The sequence below is a fragment of the Hemiscyllium ocellatum genome, chromosome 26, assembly GCF_020745735.1.
Source record: "Hemiscyllium ocellatum isolate sHemOce1 chromosome 26, sHemOce1.pat.X.cur, whole genome shotgun sequence".
Lineage (NCBI taxonomy): Eukaryota > Metazoa > Chordata > Chondrichthyes > Orectolobiformes > Hemiscylliidae > Hemiscyllium > Hemiscyllium ocellatum.
In genome coordinates, this window is record NC_083426.1 from 8289428 (window position 1) to 8305870 (window position 16443).

Genomic DNA, 16443 nt, shown 5'->3' on the forward strand with positions numbered 1-16443 from the left:
TCCAAATCATTTATGTAAATGACAAAAAGTAGAGGACCCAGCACCGATCCTTTTGGCACTCCACTGGTCACAGGCCTCCAGTCTGAAAAACAACCCTCCACCACCACCCTCTGTCTTCTACCCTTTGAGCCAGTTCTGTATCCAAATGGCTAGTTCTCCCTGTATTCTGAGAGATCTAACCTTGCTACTCAGTTTCCCATGGGGAACCTTGTTGAACGCCTTACTGAAGTCCATATGAAGGACTACAACCTGGTTAGATCAGTTGCTATTCTTTGTTCTGAAGGGATATTAGTTAATACTACTTTGTGACTTCACAGCTGGAATTGGAATGTCCTAAATGTTTCTGAAGGTGTGATCAGTAAGGTGGTGCAGGGGAAAGAAACAGAATTTTTCTCATAACCCAATGTCTGATATGACCTTGTTGTCATGAGCGCCTTACTTCATTCAACACCTTGTGACAACACCCTCGCTGCAGACATTGACATCATCTGAGCAAGAAACTGGCAAGATGTTTTCATCAATGCTGTGCTGATCATCCATAGCCTAATCTAACATCAATCCATCAGGACTAGCAGCAAAAACACTTCTGCAGGAAAGAATACCCAGCAAAGAATGAGTTTCTCAAACTCCACAAACAAGAGCTTGCGTGGCCTCTGTGGTTGTTCTCCCCTTAATGCTGTTCTAAAGAGCCATAGTAAGGGAACTGTAAGTGTCTCAACCAGGAAACATCAAGACAGATTTAAGAGTGACAAGATCCAGGAGTGAGTAAATGACAAGCGCAAGGTATTGCAGAACGAAAAACAGCACAAAACCCAAAAGGAAACAAAGCAGGTCAATGATTCATCTTTGACATGACTACCTTTGACTTGTCAGCCCCACCATTGCAGTACCACCCAACCTGACATTGGTTCTCAGCTGACAGTTGATAATTTCAACCTACAAGGGCAGCAATAGGTTGAATTGTAAGCTGAAATAATGGTGAAGCACTCCGGACTTGTGCAAGGAGGAGCACATGCTAGGGGATCTCAGATGTTGTAACTCTGACTACAGAGAAGGAGTTAGACCAAATGCAGTGACTACAGAGGGCTCTCCTCTGTTTTGCCACAAGTAAGATCAATTTAAAAATCCTCCTTTAGTTGCTGCCTCCTGGTGACTGAAGAGGCATTGCCCAAGTTGTAATGCATATTCTGTCCATCAAAGGCACAGTGGTCATGATCTTCACAGCAAGAAAAGTCCAAGATGAAAGGGCAGCAACAACACCTGTGATTGAAGGTGGCCACTTATAAAGACCTTTGGCTCAGTAAACCATGGATTATGGAGCATTTGCCTCAAGTTTGGTTACCTGTAAAAGTTTTTGACCGTGCTCTCTGCTGTGACAATTTTGAACTTCAACCAATGCACATCACATATTATGTGCAAACTGGGGTCAAAACCAAGATCACCCCAACCTGTGGCGGAGTTGTAGTGTGCAGGCAAGACTTAGATACGCCCAAAGACTGAACTCCAGCATGGCTCATTCATTGAAGAAGGCTGGAGGCTAAATGTCTGCAAGGCAAAAATCCTCTTCCTGCCTGTTGAGAATGGTTGTTTGTTGACCAAGACCTTAAACCCAACACCAAGCCTATGGGACTACATGACCATGTTAGCACAGATGTTACATTGCCAGTTAGTATTCCAAAGTCATGGGCAGTGGAAAGTTGAAAGTCATTCTATGACCATAATCCAGTCAATTTAAATTCAGTTATGAAAATCTGGAATAAGAAATTTGTCTCCCTATTAGTCATTATAGAAATCCTAGATTGCCATAAAACTCATATTCTGGTTCACCAAGTTCTTGTTAAAGGAAGGAAATTCTGTCCTTCGACTGGGAATTCTGTGCTCCAGATGGCCGCCACTGCAGTTGACTCATGCCACAGCTTGGCAAATTGAATTTGTTCCCCTCTCCAATGTAGTGATCTGAGGTGGTGGCACTTTGTCACTCCTCGGACAGTTAAGAGTTAACAGTGCTAATCTTTGTTACCCAATGATGTTCATGCCTCATGAAGGAATTTTAAAATATCAAGCTAGGCCATGTGGAGTTGATGTACCATATTAAAAACAATGGGATTCCATATACAACCAAAAGACTTCGTGAGGCTGGAAATCAAGTTGAGTTCCATTGAAAGGATTGACTGAAGGGAAAACAAGTTAAACCATCTAAATGGGAAATTTGTGACACTGAAACAAATTGCACATCAGGCTAGTGCTTGCTGCCCGTCCTTAATGACAGAATCCACCGTGTTGGTGTTGGAGGTCTGGAGTCAAACTTGGATTAGATCAGATGAGAATGGCAGATTTCTTTCCCAAAAGGACAAATTTAGTTTTTATGACAATTGACAGTGGCTACATGGTCATCATTGCGCTTGCTTTTATTCTAGTCTTTGAATTTTGAATTCCTGATAAACCTGCCACAGTAGGATTTGAACTTCATCTGGAGTTCTGGGTGACTAGTCCAGTAACATGATAGTTATGGCACCCCCTGTCCTGGTATTGATGTGACAATTTAACAACTGTTTGTTTGTTTGAGCTCATTTGAATTGCAGCAGTGACACCTATTTTACTTTCCTGTTTTTGGTGTCTGAAATTTGAATTTTCCCACTTGGAAATATGTGCTTGAAGAATGGAACCACTAATGATAATGATGATCTGTTGTACATAAAATGAAATTAGTTTTATTGACTCGGGTGAAACCCAAAGCAAAAACTAATTTTACAGGACTCCTGAAGCTCTTCAGAACCTTGCACCTTTTTTTACCCAGTACCTTACACCAATTCTGTGCAGCAACTTCAACCAAAAATATTAAGTTTCCAGGGTTCCCAAGTTTCAGTGAACATACTCATCAAACAACCTCAATGCCTTGTGGCTGTTCACTTCAACTCCACCCCCCCCCCCCCCCCCCCCCCCCCCCCCCCCTGCCAAACTCCACCAAGGACATGAGTCCTGGGTCGCTTCCATTGCCAAATCCAATTTAACTGACAACTGGAGGAAGCACACCTCTTCTTCCACCTTAAGACCCTTCAACTACACAGCATCAATGTTGATTTTTCAACAGTTTCCTAATCTCCCCTCCCACTCCCTCATCCCAGCTCCAACCATCCAACTTGGCACTGCCCTCTTGTTCATCTTCCTTCGCACCTATCCACTTCATTCTCCCCTCTGACCCATCACCATCTCTTTTTGTCTTTTTTAAAGTTGTCAGGAATCCCTAAAATTTTGTGGCTGCCCAGAATTAATGCACAAGTGCAAGCATGCTTATTTTGCTTCTTTGATGTTGTGTAAGTGAGAGCTGATTCTGATGCCTTCTGACTGACTTGTACTGTGGGTATAGCTTAGTGTTCTGTGATATGTGGAACATTATCCTTTGTTCAACTATAAATTCAGGCTTCATAAGAGAAACACAAGGGCCATTTGGTTTGCTGACTCTTGGTGGTAGAAATTTCCAGTTAGTCTCACTGCCTTGTTGTCTTTGCTTAGCTCTGCATTTTTTAAATTTGATGTGTTCATTCAATTTTCTTTTGACTATTGAATCAGAGACTGACCTTCTTGCCTCTAGAAATAATTTTTCCAATCTGCGGTATGAAAACCTCTTCACTTTTAAACAGGAATGTGTTTTCTCATTCAAGCACTGGAGGAACAGGTTTCAGTCTGTATGTATTTTGGAAAGAATGCTGAAGACGAAGGTGGCATGCAGCTACATTTGAAGTGGCGGAGGGAAACCGGAAGTTGAAGGTTTTTTTGGACGAGAGGTGAAACTGTATTTTGGGAGACAGAGTGTTAGAAATGTGTTGGGGATTTGATCGAAATTGACTTGATGCACAGTGCAGAATCAGAAATGGGATGGTTAATTCCACTGAGTTTTCAAACTTGTCATTTTCAGGGCATCTTTAAGTACCAAGCTAGTTCTTCAATGCCATTAACATAGTCTAAATTGACTGCTGAGAAGTTATCTGGAGAGTCGTAGAGATGTAGAGGATGGAAACAGACCCGTTGGTCCAATTTGTCCATGCTGCCCAGATATCCTAATCTAATCCAGTCCCATTTGCCAGCTCTTGGCCCATATCCTTCCAAACCCTTCCTATTCATATCCTCATCCAGATGCCTTTTCAATGTTGTAATTGTACCAGCCTTCACTACTTCCTCTGGCAGCTCATTCCTTACATGCACCAGCCTCTGCTTGAAAATGTTGTCCCTTAGGTCCCTTTTATATCTCTCTCCTCACTCTAAACCTCTATGCCCTCTAGTTCTGGACTCCCCCACTCCAGGGAACAGACTTTTGCTCTATTTGTCCTATCCATGCCTCATGATTTTAAAAACCTCTATAAGGTCACCTCTCAGCCTCTGACACTCCAGGAAAAACAGTCCCAGCCTGTTCAGCCTCTCCCTATGGCTCAAACCCTCCAACTCTGGTAACATCCTTGTACGTCTCTTGTGAGCCCTTTCAAGTTTCACTACATCCTTCTGATAGGAGGGAGACCAGAATTGCATACAATATTCCATTCCAGAAAGAAGGAAAATGAACTTGAGGCCAAAATGGTTCAGACTTTGTTTCAGCTGACCATTTATTTTTGAATGGTCATAAGTTTTAGGGCTTTGCACTGCACTTTATTGTTAGTGTAAAATGGTACTGCACTTTAACACAAGGTGATCTATGATTTGTATGAACAGGGCAAGCAATGGTCTGTCTCCTGAACTGATCAAATATAGAAGAAATCCTTACTGCGACACCAACAATTTGAGTGTAAAAGTTGAACTCGCCATGATTTCAAATGAACAGTGAAAAGAAAGGTGGGGTTGAGAGATTGCGCACATTAAAAAGTAAATTGCTATCCATCTCAGTGCGTGTGGTGTCCTGAGATGTTGAGGATATTCTGCAATCCTTGCTGTTGTAAAATGCAGCTCAATCTACAAATCATAACCAGAAGTGTTACGTAAAAGTTTGTGTGAAGTTTTTTTTCCCTTTTTTTTGATCTTGAATGAACAGGAAGTGAAATCACTTGCCTAAGTAACATGATACTAAGAAAAGTCAGACTATACCTGTGTTCCCTTTCTTCTTCAGCAAGACTTTAATCAGCTTCCTGCCCACCCCCTTTTTTTTTTGATCTTCCTGTTTTGGGGCTAGCAATTTAATTCGACGGAGAAGGGAAGTTCAAGGCACTTCGCCATTGTTGGGCAAGGTTTTTACTTTTTTAGTGAAGCATTAAACTGTGGTTGTAACTGGTATATTTCAACTTCATGGAACTCATTTAGTTAAGAACATGTTTGGTCCATTAGTCTATAAGAAAGGTAACTGCTGACAGACTGTGCATGCTTACATGCCCAGGGCATGTTGTGCGTAATTCAACAGCCTGATAAAGATGTTTATTGTCTGATCAGGACATGCTCAACCCTTGTATTTTGCTCTCAAAGGCTTGCTTCATTCGAAGCAAGTTTTTCTGTTGAATGCAGAAATTAATATTTGGAGAAGCTCAAGTTATAATGTGGTTTGTGTGAATTTTTGAGCGCAGGTTCAAATCTATCCCTGTTGATCATAGTCAATCTCTTGAAACTGATTGACCTCAATGAATAATTGGGGTTTTCAGGTCATTTTCAAGTATGTAAGTAAGTTGAATTTGTGGTCATGTAACCATGAGTCTTAAATTGTAATGTATCTTTCTGTAGCAAGCAAATTATATTTGAACTAGCCATTGTAATTTTGTGCTAACATTTCAGGAACATGGTACTGTTGATTTTAAAGAGGTAAAACGTTTTGTATTACTAATGATCTGACAATTGTGTCATTTAGTTATCTTATAAGGTACTGTATAAGTGCTCTGTTTTTTCCACTTCATCAGCTTTGCTAGTTTTTGTAACTTAGGTTGATTCTTAACAGTAGTATTTTAACAGTACCTTTCCCATCCCTTTTTCCATCATTTGGTTGAGTTGAGAGTAATAAGAAAATGATTTTAGGATTAGTAATGATGAGAAGCACTTATTTTGCAGTCAGTTAAGTACTTCTCCTGAATTGCAGTGAATGCTGGAAGGTGAGAAATGCAGTAGCAATTTGTGCACAGTTCACTCCAATAGTGATGTGATAAGTGATGCAATCATCTCTTTTGGAAATCATTAATGTTAACTATTAACAAAGGTAACAAGCATAATTCCTCTTTCTTAAAAGTGGTAGTGTGGTCTTTTTCATCCATCTAAACAGGCATCAGGACTCTGTTTGCCATCTGTTGCAAATAAAGAATTTAATGAATTTCTTTTCTCCGATGCATCAAGCTTCTCTAAGTTGATTCTAAAGCAGTTGTAAATATAGCATGATCTAATGGAGAATTCTCCTTCACTACTTGTTTTTCTCAAGTAAAATTTCCAAAATTTGCCACTTAGTGTCTATGAATGCTTCAGTCTCTTGTTCTCATTATTTTTAAGTACTTTGAAGCTATTATAGAATCTTCAAGTTATACAGCATGGAAATGAACCTTTGGTCCAATTCATGTATGCTGACCAGACATCCTGATTTTGATCTAGTCCCACTTAGCAGCATTTGGCCCATATCCATCTAAAACCTTACTATTCATTCACCTATCCAAATGCCTTTTTCAACCAGCCTCTGGCAGCTCATTCCAGATTGCACCACACTCTGCAGAAAATGTTATCCCTCAGGTCCCTTTTTAAATCCTTTCCCTCTCACCTTAAAGCTCCACCCTCTTGGAAAAAGACCTTGGCTAGTCAACCTATCATGATTGGTAGCCCCTCATGATTTTATGATCCTCTATAAGGTCACCCCTCAACCTCCACTCCAAGGTAAAAATACCTCAACCTATTCAGCATCGCTGGAGAGCACAAACCCTCCAGTCCTGGCAAAGTCCTTAGAATTCTTTTCTGAGCCATCTTAAGTTTAGCAACAGCCTTCCAATAGAAGGGTGACACAAGAATTAAACAGTGTTCCAAAAGTAGCCTCACCTATGTCCTGTGCAGCCACAACATGATGCCCAGATGTTCTCACCATTGAAGGTAAGTGTGCCAAAAACTACCTTCTCCACCCTGTCTGCCTGTGACTCCATTTTGAAGAATCTATGCACCTGCACTCTTAGGATTCTTTGTTGGGAAAACTCCCTGGGTCCGTACCATTAAGTGTATAAACCCTGCCCTGGTTTTCCCCTACCAAAATGCAATACCTCACATTTATCTAAATTAAACTCCCTCTGACATTGTTAGGTCTATCTGATCAAAGTCCCATTGCACTCTGAGATAATCTTCTTCACTGTCCACTGCACCACCTATTTTGATATAATGTGCAAACCATTCCTTATATATTCATATTCAAATCATTTTTATAAAAATGACAAAGCAGTGGACTCCGCACTGATCCTTGTGGCACACCACCAGTCATAGGTCTCCAGTCTGAAAAACAGCCTTCCACCACCACCCTCTGTCTCTTACCTTCAAGTCAATTTTGTATCCAATTGGCTAGCTTCCCTGGATCCCATGTGATCTAAACTTAATAACCTGTCTACCAAGCGTAACCTTGTAGAACGCTTTGTTGAAGTCTGTAAAGACAATTATCTACTGCTTTGTCTTCATAAATCTTTGTCAACTATTGAGAAAACTCAAACAGGTTAATGAGACACTATTTTACCCCACACACAGCCGTATTGACTGTTCCTAATCAGGCCTTACCTTTCCAAATGCATGTAAATTCTGTCCCTCTGAAACCTCTCCAACAACTTAACCACCACTGACTTAAGGCTTACTGGTCTATACTTCCCTGGCATTTCCTTTTGACTAACGTGGTGCAGTTATGTAACAGTCTCCATTCTTCGGCCACTTTACCTGTGACTATCAATGATACAAATGTTTCAGCAAGGGGCCAGTAATCCCTTTCTTTGCTTCCACAATGTTCTTGGAAATATCTGATCTGGTCCCAGGGGTTTATCTATCTTTTATGCATTTTAAGACCTCCAGCACCTCCCCTTCAGTATTATAAGCTCTTTTCAAGACATGACTATTTCACTAAGTTCCCTGGCTTTGAAGTCTTGGGGTCATAGAGATGTACAGGATGGAAACAGACTGTTCAACTCGTCTATGCCAACCAGATATCCTAAAATAATCTAGTCCCATTTGCCAGCTCTTGGCCCATATCCTCTATACCCATCCAGATACCTTTTTAAACGTTATTTTAAATGCCTTTTAAATTGTACCAACCTCCACCACCACCTCTGACAGTGCCATTCCATACATGCACTGCCACATCTTTCCCCTGTCACCCATACCAATCCAGTTCTGGACTCCCATACCCTGGGGAAAAAGACCTTGCCTATACACCTTATCCATGCTGCTCATGATTTTATAGGCTTTTATAAGGTCACCCTCTGCCTCTGACACTCGAGGGAAAATAGCCCCGGCCTATTCAGCCTCTCTCAGTAGCTGTAACCCTCCAACCCTGGCAATGTCCTTGTAAAGTGAGGACTGCAGATGCTGGAGATCGGAATCTAGATTAGAGTGGTGCTGGAAAGGCGGAGCAGGACAGGCAGCATCCAAGGAGCAGGGAAATTGATGTTTTGGGCAAAAACCCATTCCTGATGAAGGACTTTTGCTCCAAATGTTTGTTTGTTTTTCCTGCTCCTTGGATGCTGCCTGTCCTGCTCTGCTTTTGTAGCACCACTCTAATCTAGATTCGGGTCTCCAGCATCTGCAGTCCTCACTTTTGCCTAACGTTCACGTAAATCCTTTGAGCCCTTTCAAGTTTCACAACATCCTTCCTATAGGAAGGAGACCCAATAATAAGTCCTTCTCGATACTAAATACTGAGCAAAATATATTGTCCATCTCTTGTGGTTCCACACACAAATGGTCATGTTGATCTTTAATTGGATCTGTTCTCTCCGTAGTTAATCTTTTGCCCTTTAATGAGTTTGGAGAATCTCTTTGGATTCTCCTTGTCTCTTTGCCAAAGCTATCTCATGTCCCCTTTTTGCGCTCATGATTTCCCTATTAACTGTACTTCTACTTCCCTTTTATATTCCTGTAGAGATTTACTCAATCCCAGCTGTCTATCTCTGGCATGTCTCCTTTTTCTTGCCCCAGCCTTGGTTTCTCTCATCATTCAGCAGTCCCTATGCCTCCCAGCTTTGCCCTTCTCACTAACAGGAATGTACTGTTTCTGAACACTCGTTATCTCATTATTAAAGGCCTCCCATTTCCCGAATGTCCCTTTACCTGTGAGTAGCCTCCCCCAATCAGCTTCCAAATATTCTGCCTAATACAGTCAAAATTGGCTTTATTCCACTTTAGAATGTAAACTTTGAAATTCAGTCTATCCGTTTCCATCACTATTTTGAAACCAATAGAATTATGGTACTGGCCTCAGTGTTCCCCCACGAGCACCTCTTGCCCTTAGTTATTTCCCAACAGAGGTCAAATATTGGTCCTCCTTTCATGGGTGCATTCACACAGAATATGAAAGTTTTCTTGTCCAAACTTAACAAATACATCCCCATCCAAGCCCTGAACACAATAGGAAGGATATTAAATTGGCAAGACTTGCTAGTATGTTGCTGGGAATGGAGGGTTTAGACTGGGACTTTTCTCTGAAGTTGGAGGTTGAGGTGTGACCTTACTGAATTTTATTGAATCATGTGGTCAATTGTGGGTGTATCTTTTCCGTAGGCTGGGATAGTTTAAAATGAGGGTGCATCTTTTAAGATGAGGAGAGATTTAACAAGGACCTGAAAGGCGATGTTTTATTTTTCCCTTGTTTGTGTGCAGAGTGAACTGCCAGAGGAAGTGGTGGTTAAGTTACAATATTTAAAAGACATTTGATCAAGTGTGTAACTAGGAAAAGGTTTGGAGGTATATGGGCCAAATGCATCAAGTGGGACCAGTTTAGTTTTGGAATATGGTTGGTGGGTACTCGTACTGAAGGTTCTATTTCCATGCTCTGTGACTGGAAAGTTAAAATCACCTACTGTTACAGCCATATTGTTGTTGATGTCTGATAGTGCCTTCATATTTGCTTAGCAATTTACTGAGTATTGGGGACACTATAATGGGGACATCAATGTGGTCATCGCTTTCTTATTTTTCAGTTCCACCAATATAACTTAATGGACAATCTCCCAGGAATATCCTTCTGAAATACAGCTGTCTTGTTATCCCTAAGCAGAAGCACTGCTCCCCCTCTAATGTCTCCCTTCTCTCCTTCCTATAGCATCTGTACCTGGGAACATTAAGCTGCTAGTTATAGTCATAGAAACGTACAGCACGGAAACACACCGTTCAGTCCAACTCGTCCATGCCGACCAGATATTCCAACCTAATCTAGCCCCATTTGCCAGCACTTGACCCATATCCCTCTAAACCCTTCCTATTCATATATCCATCCAGATGCCTTTTTAAATGTTGTCATTATACCAGCCTCCACCACGTCCTCTGGCAGCTGATTCCATACATGTACTACCCTCTATGTGCCACACATTGCCCCTTACGTCTCTCTTATACCTTTCCCTTCTTACCCTAAACTATGTCCTCCAGTTCTGGACACCCCCATCTCAGGGAAAAGACTTTGCCTATTTACCCTATCCATGCCCCACATGATTTTATAAACCTCTTACGTCACCTATTCAGCCTCTCCCTGGAGCTCACATCCTCCAACCCTGGCAACATCCATGTAAATCTTTTCTGAACCCTTTCAGGTTTCACATCATCATTCCAGTAGGAAGGAGACCAGAATTACATAGAATATTCCAACAGTGGCCTAACCAATGTCCTGTACAGCTGCAACATGACCTCCCAACTCCTACACTCAATGCTCTGGCCAATAAAGGAAAGCATACTAAACGCCACCTTCACTATCCTATCTACCTGAGATTCCACTTTCAAGGAGCTATGAACCTGCACTCCAAGGTCTTTGTTCAGCAATACTCTCTAAGACCTGACCATTAAGGTGTATAAGTCCTGCTAAGATTTGCTTTCCCAAAATGCAGCACCTCACATTCATCTGAATTAAACTCCATCTGCCACTTCTCAGTCCATTGGCCCATCTGGTCAGGATCCTGTTGTAATCTGAAGTAACCTTCTTCACTGTCCACTACACCATCAATTTTGGTATCGTCTGCAAACTTAGGAAATATACCTTGTATGTTCCAAATCATTTATGTAAATGACAAAAAGTAGAGGACCCAACACCAATCCTTGTGGCACTCCACTGGTCACAGACCTCCAGTCTGAAAAACAACCCTCCACCACCACCCTCTGTCTTCTACCCTTTTGAGCCAGTTCTGTATCCAAATGGCAAGTTCTCCCTGTATTCCATGAGACCTAACCTTGCTAACTAGTCTCCCATGGGGAACCTTGTCAAATGCCTTACTGAAGTCCATACAGATCACATCTACCACTCTGTCCTCATCGATCCTCTTTGTTACTTCTCCAAACAACTCCATCAGGTTAATGTGCCATGGTTTTCCATGCACAAAGCCATGTTGACTGTCCCTAATCAGTCCTTGCCTTTCCAAATACGTGAACATTCTGTCCCTCCAGGTTCCCTCCAGCAACTTGTCCAACATTGACATCAAGCTCACTGGTCTACAGTTCCCTAGCTTGTCTATACTACCCTTCTTTAACAATAGACCACGTTAGCCAACCTCCAGTCTTCCAGCACCTCACCTGTGACTATCAATGATACAAATATCTCAGCAAGAGACCCAGCAATCACTTCCATAGCTTCCCACAGAGTTCTCGGGTACATCTGATCAGGTCCTGGGGATTTATCCACCTTTTATGCATTTCAAGACATCCAGCACTTCCTCCTCAGTAGTATGGATGTTTTTCAAGATGACACCATCTTTTTTCCCCACATTGTACATCTTCCATGTCCTTCTCCACAGTAAACACTGATGCAAAATACTTGTTTAATATCTTCCCCATCTCCTGTGGCTCCACACAAAGGCTGCCTTGCTGATTTTTGAGGGGCCTTATTCACTCCCTAGTTACCATTTTGTCCTTAATATATTTTGTAAAAACCCTTTTGGATTCTCCTTAACCCTATTTGCTAAAGCTATGTCATGTCCCCTTTTTGCTCTCCTCATTTCCTTAAGTATACTCCTACTGCCTTATACTCTTCTAAGGATTGACTTGATCTATCCTGTCTATACCTGACATTTGCTTCCTTCTTTTTCTTAACCAAACCTTCAATTTCTCCAGTCCTCCTGCATTCCTGACACCTACCAGCCTTTCATTTCACCCTAACAGGAATACACTATATCTGGACTCTCATTATCTCACTTCTGAAGGCTTCCCATTTTCTAGCTGTCTCTTTACCTGCGAACGTCTGCATCCAATCAGCTTTTGAAAGTTTTTGCCAAATACTGTCAAAATTAGCCTTCCTCCAATTTAGAACTTCAGCTGTTAGATCTGGTCTATATTCTCCTTTCAGAATCTCATCTTTTTACCTTCCAATGTTGTTGGTACCAACGTGTACCATGACCTCCTGCTGATTCCTCTGTCCTTTTGAGAACATTGTGCACCCTCTCTGAGACATCCTTTGACCCTGGCACTATGTAGGCAATGCAACATTTTTTTTTGCTGCTGGCTGCAGCAACATCCCCTGTCCCATCTGAACCATGTTTCTGTAATAGTCCCATATTCCCAGCCATGCCCTGTAGTCATCTGCCTTGCCTATCAGGCCTCTTGCTTTGAAGTAAATGCTGTTTCTTTTTACTCCGCTTACAGTGCTGCACTGTCTATCTGTAACTTCTTTCAGCTGTATTCTCCGAGCAGAAAGCCACACAAAGATGAAATAGCAACTAAAATCTCACACCAAAAGCACTTGGAGAGCACTCCCCCCATCTCTCTCTCCTGGGCTCCATTGACATTTTTGTAATGTAATTTGCTGTAAGCTATTTCCAAACCAATTTAAGCATTAATTGTCCCTCATTACCAATTTCTTCTGATATGCTGAAGTAACCAGGGGTTTACAAACATAAAGGATTTGCTGAATGCTTGTATCCTTACTTAGCTGTCTTAAAGCATCTCTCAGGAATGCTCCTGTTCATGAGCATTGCAAATGTCATGCCACTAGCTCCTTGGTTAAATGTGCTCACTTTCTGTATGTAATCTTGTCTTTCTAGCTGTTAATTTCAAGTCAACGTTGCTCCCAACTCTTGGAGATTAATAGATACAATGGAAATAAGTTGGAATCTATCACGTGTTGAATAGTTTAACTTCATGTCTAAAACTATATAAGCTATACTCAAATACATAAAGCACGAGTGACGAATTAACCAATAAACATATTGTAACTGAAAAGTTGTGCTTCAACTGCACAACAGTATCTGCCTTGATCGTTGTGTTCAAACCCTGGAGTGGAACTTCGAGCCTTCTGACTCAGAAGGGAGTGTGCTACCAATTAAGCCCCGACTGATAGGCTAGTCTGTGGCACTGTCACTGCTCAATTTGGTCCTGGTTTCTGCTTGGATCCGTGTGTCCGCCTACACTTCCAGAGAGCATCACTAACTCTCGTCAGAAATGGGAAAACCTGCTAGTCTGTTTTTCCCTTTGCATTCCTCTCTTGCAAAGTGGACATTTTGACTATTCTTAGCTTTATCCTTCAGCTTCTATTTTTTATTTCTAGTTCTAATAATTCCTGAAGTTCATTGCAGTGTTGCAGATTGGTTTGGTTTGAACCTCGTTGAATTCCAATAGGGAGGGTACATGGATTGATAGTGTCACATTGACGGATGAATACCAGCTGAAAAGTGCAGGAACATCTTGGTGCAGACTTACTGGCAGAAGGATTGTGGTGATTTTTAGCAAATTGCTTTGTCTTTCCAGTAGCGAGTGAGTTATTTAGCCCACTGATGAGCATGCTGATTGTGAGTTTTTTTTTAAGCCATACACTATGGAGTTATTCCAGATGGACAAAAAACAGAACTGACCAAAGCTTTAATCTTAGCAGTTCGTCACATTTGCAACTGCCCTTTCTGGTTTGCGGCAGGAAGATTTGACCATGGATTTTGCTAATTTTTTTTTTTGCTTTGTGTGTGTGCATGTCACTTTGCTCAAATTGATTATGCTAACCCATGTAAAATCCTGTTTGAACAGGATCAAGGGAAGTCCCTGGTATCTGAACAGTTACTTGCTAGTCACAGCCTATTCATTTAGGGGAAGGAAGGGTCTCAATGGAAAAAAAGTAGGTCAAGTGGTATTTAATAAATTGTACACAACCGCTGTATGATAGGACAGAGGAGCGTATCTGGCAGATATTACTCAGTGTAGCGGTTGGGCAGGCCATTGCCCTGTATAACCTGGGGTAGTTTTTAATCTGAGGCATAAAATGTTGCATGCACAAGTCTGACCATGAGAGGGGAGCAGAGCTCGGCCCGTTGAGGCTGCTCCACCATTAGATCTTGGCTGATTTTTTTTCTCTCTCTCTCAACACAATTCTCCTGCCTTCTCCCCATAGCCCTTGATCCCGTTACTAATCAAGAACCTATCCATTTCTATCTTAAGTCTACTCAGTGTCTTGGTTTCTGAAGTGAAGAGTTCCAGAGATCCACTGCTTTGTGGCTGACTAAATTCCTCCTCATCTCGGTTCTCAAGGGTCACGACTTCTGAGCCGTTGGGATCTAGTGTCTCCCATTAGTGGAAACATATCCACATCCACTTTTATCCAGGCCTGTCAGTAATCTGAGTCTCAATCAGATCCCCCTCGTCCTTCTAAACTCCATCGAATACAGACCTCGAGTAAATGACTACTCCTCATGTGACCAGCCCTTCATCACAGGGATCATTATTGTAAACCTTCTCTGGGTCACCTCCAAGGCCACCAAATCCTTCTTTTAGATATGGAACCCAGAACTGCTTTGTGATCCAAATGCGGTCTGACTGGAGCCTTATACACCCTCAGCAGCAAATCTGCTGTTGTATTCTAACCCTCTCAAATTGAATATGAACATTGTATTTGCCTTGCTAACTGCCAACTGAACTTGCATGTTCACCTTAAGAGAACTTTGAATGAGGGCTCCCTTTTGTGCTTCCGATTTCTTGAGCCTTTCCCTGTTTAGAGATTAGTCTAAACCTGCTATTTGTTCTATCAGAGTGCACAAACTCCCATTTTGTCACATTGTATTTCATTTGCTCCTACTTTGTCCACTGAGCCTTTCCAGACCTGCAGCTTATCTGCTGCTTTAGCACTACTTGCCCTTCCACCTATTTTTTGTCATCTGCAGACTTAGCAGCAACGCTCTTTCTTCCTTTGTCCTGATCGTGAATGTATAACATGAATAGTTGTTGTCAACACTGCCCACCTGTGGAAGTCCACTCGTTTTGCCAGCTGCCATCCTGAAACAGACCCCTATATCCCTACTGTGTGCCTATGCCAGTCAGCCAAACCATATCCATGCCAGTACCTTGCCCCTAAGCTCATGGACACTTAGTTAGCAGCCTCATGTGCAGCACATGTCACTGTTTGGTTCTTTTCACAAAAGTAAATAGTCAGAGATATATGGCACAGAAACAGACCCTTTGGTCCAACTTGTGTATGCTGACCCAATATTCTAAATTAATCTTAGTCATATTTACCAGCATTTGGTCCATATCCCTCCAAACCCTTCCTATTGGTATACCCATCCAGATGCCTTTTAAATGTCGCAATTGTCACAGCAGCTCCACCACTTCCTCCTTCAGCTCATTCCATAAATGCACCATCCTCTGTGGAAAAAGTTGCCCTTTTAAGTCCCTTGTAAGTCTTTCCTCCTCACGTAAACCTATGCTCTGGAACTGGACTCCTTCCCCCAGGGAAAAGCCCTTGTCTATTTGTCCTATCCATGCCCCTCAGGATTTGGTAAACTTCCGTAAAGCCACCCCTGAGCCTCAAGGAAAAACCGCTTCAGCTTACTCAGGGCAGCACGGTGGTTCAGTGGTTAGTACTACAGCCTCACAGCACCAGGGACCTGGGTTCAATTCCGGCCTCAAGTAACGGTGCAAACTCCACACAGACAGTCTCCCTGTGTCTGCGTGGGTTTCCTCCAGGTGCTCCGGTTTCCTTCCACAGTCCAAAGATGTGCAGGCCAGGTGAATTAGCCATGGGAAATTGCCCATAATGTTAGGTGGAAATGGGTCTGGGTGGGTTACTCTTAGAGGGTTGGTGTGAACTTGTTGGCCTGTTTCCACACTGTGTAGGGAATCGAATCATACTCAGCCTCTCCCTGTAGCTCAAACACTGCAACATGGCACCATCCTTCTAAATTTTTTCTGAAGCCTTCCAACAGCAGGGAGAGTAGAATTGCACACTGGGTAGGCCACTTTTGCAGTCCTATGTCATGTACAACCACAATATGACCTCCCATTCTTGTACTCTGTGCACTAACCAATGAAGGAAAGCATACCAAACATGTTCACTGTCCTATCCACCAGCACCTCCACTTT

At 42.2% G+C, this 16443-nt stretch overlaps 1 protein-coding gene across 6 annotated transcripts in view; it reads left to right on the plus strand.

The window, feature by feature from the left end:
• Positions 1-16443, plus strand: part of dstyk (dual serine/threonine and tyrosine protein kinase) — a 127989-nt gene that overhangs the window by 16112 nt on the left and 95434 nt on the right. Inside the window, exon 1 of one of the 6 annotated variants that reach the window (XM_060845321.1) lies at positions 5260-5322. The exons of the other annotated variants lie outside the window; for them this stretch is intronic. Within the exon in view, the coding sequence (XP_060701304.1) occupies positions 5295-5322 (28 nt within the window). The 5' untranslated portion in view covers positions 5260-5294. Of the gene's footprint in view, positions 1-5259; positions 5323-16443 lie in introns of those variants that run through there. 6 annotated transcript variants of the gene reach the window in all.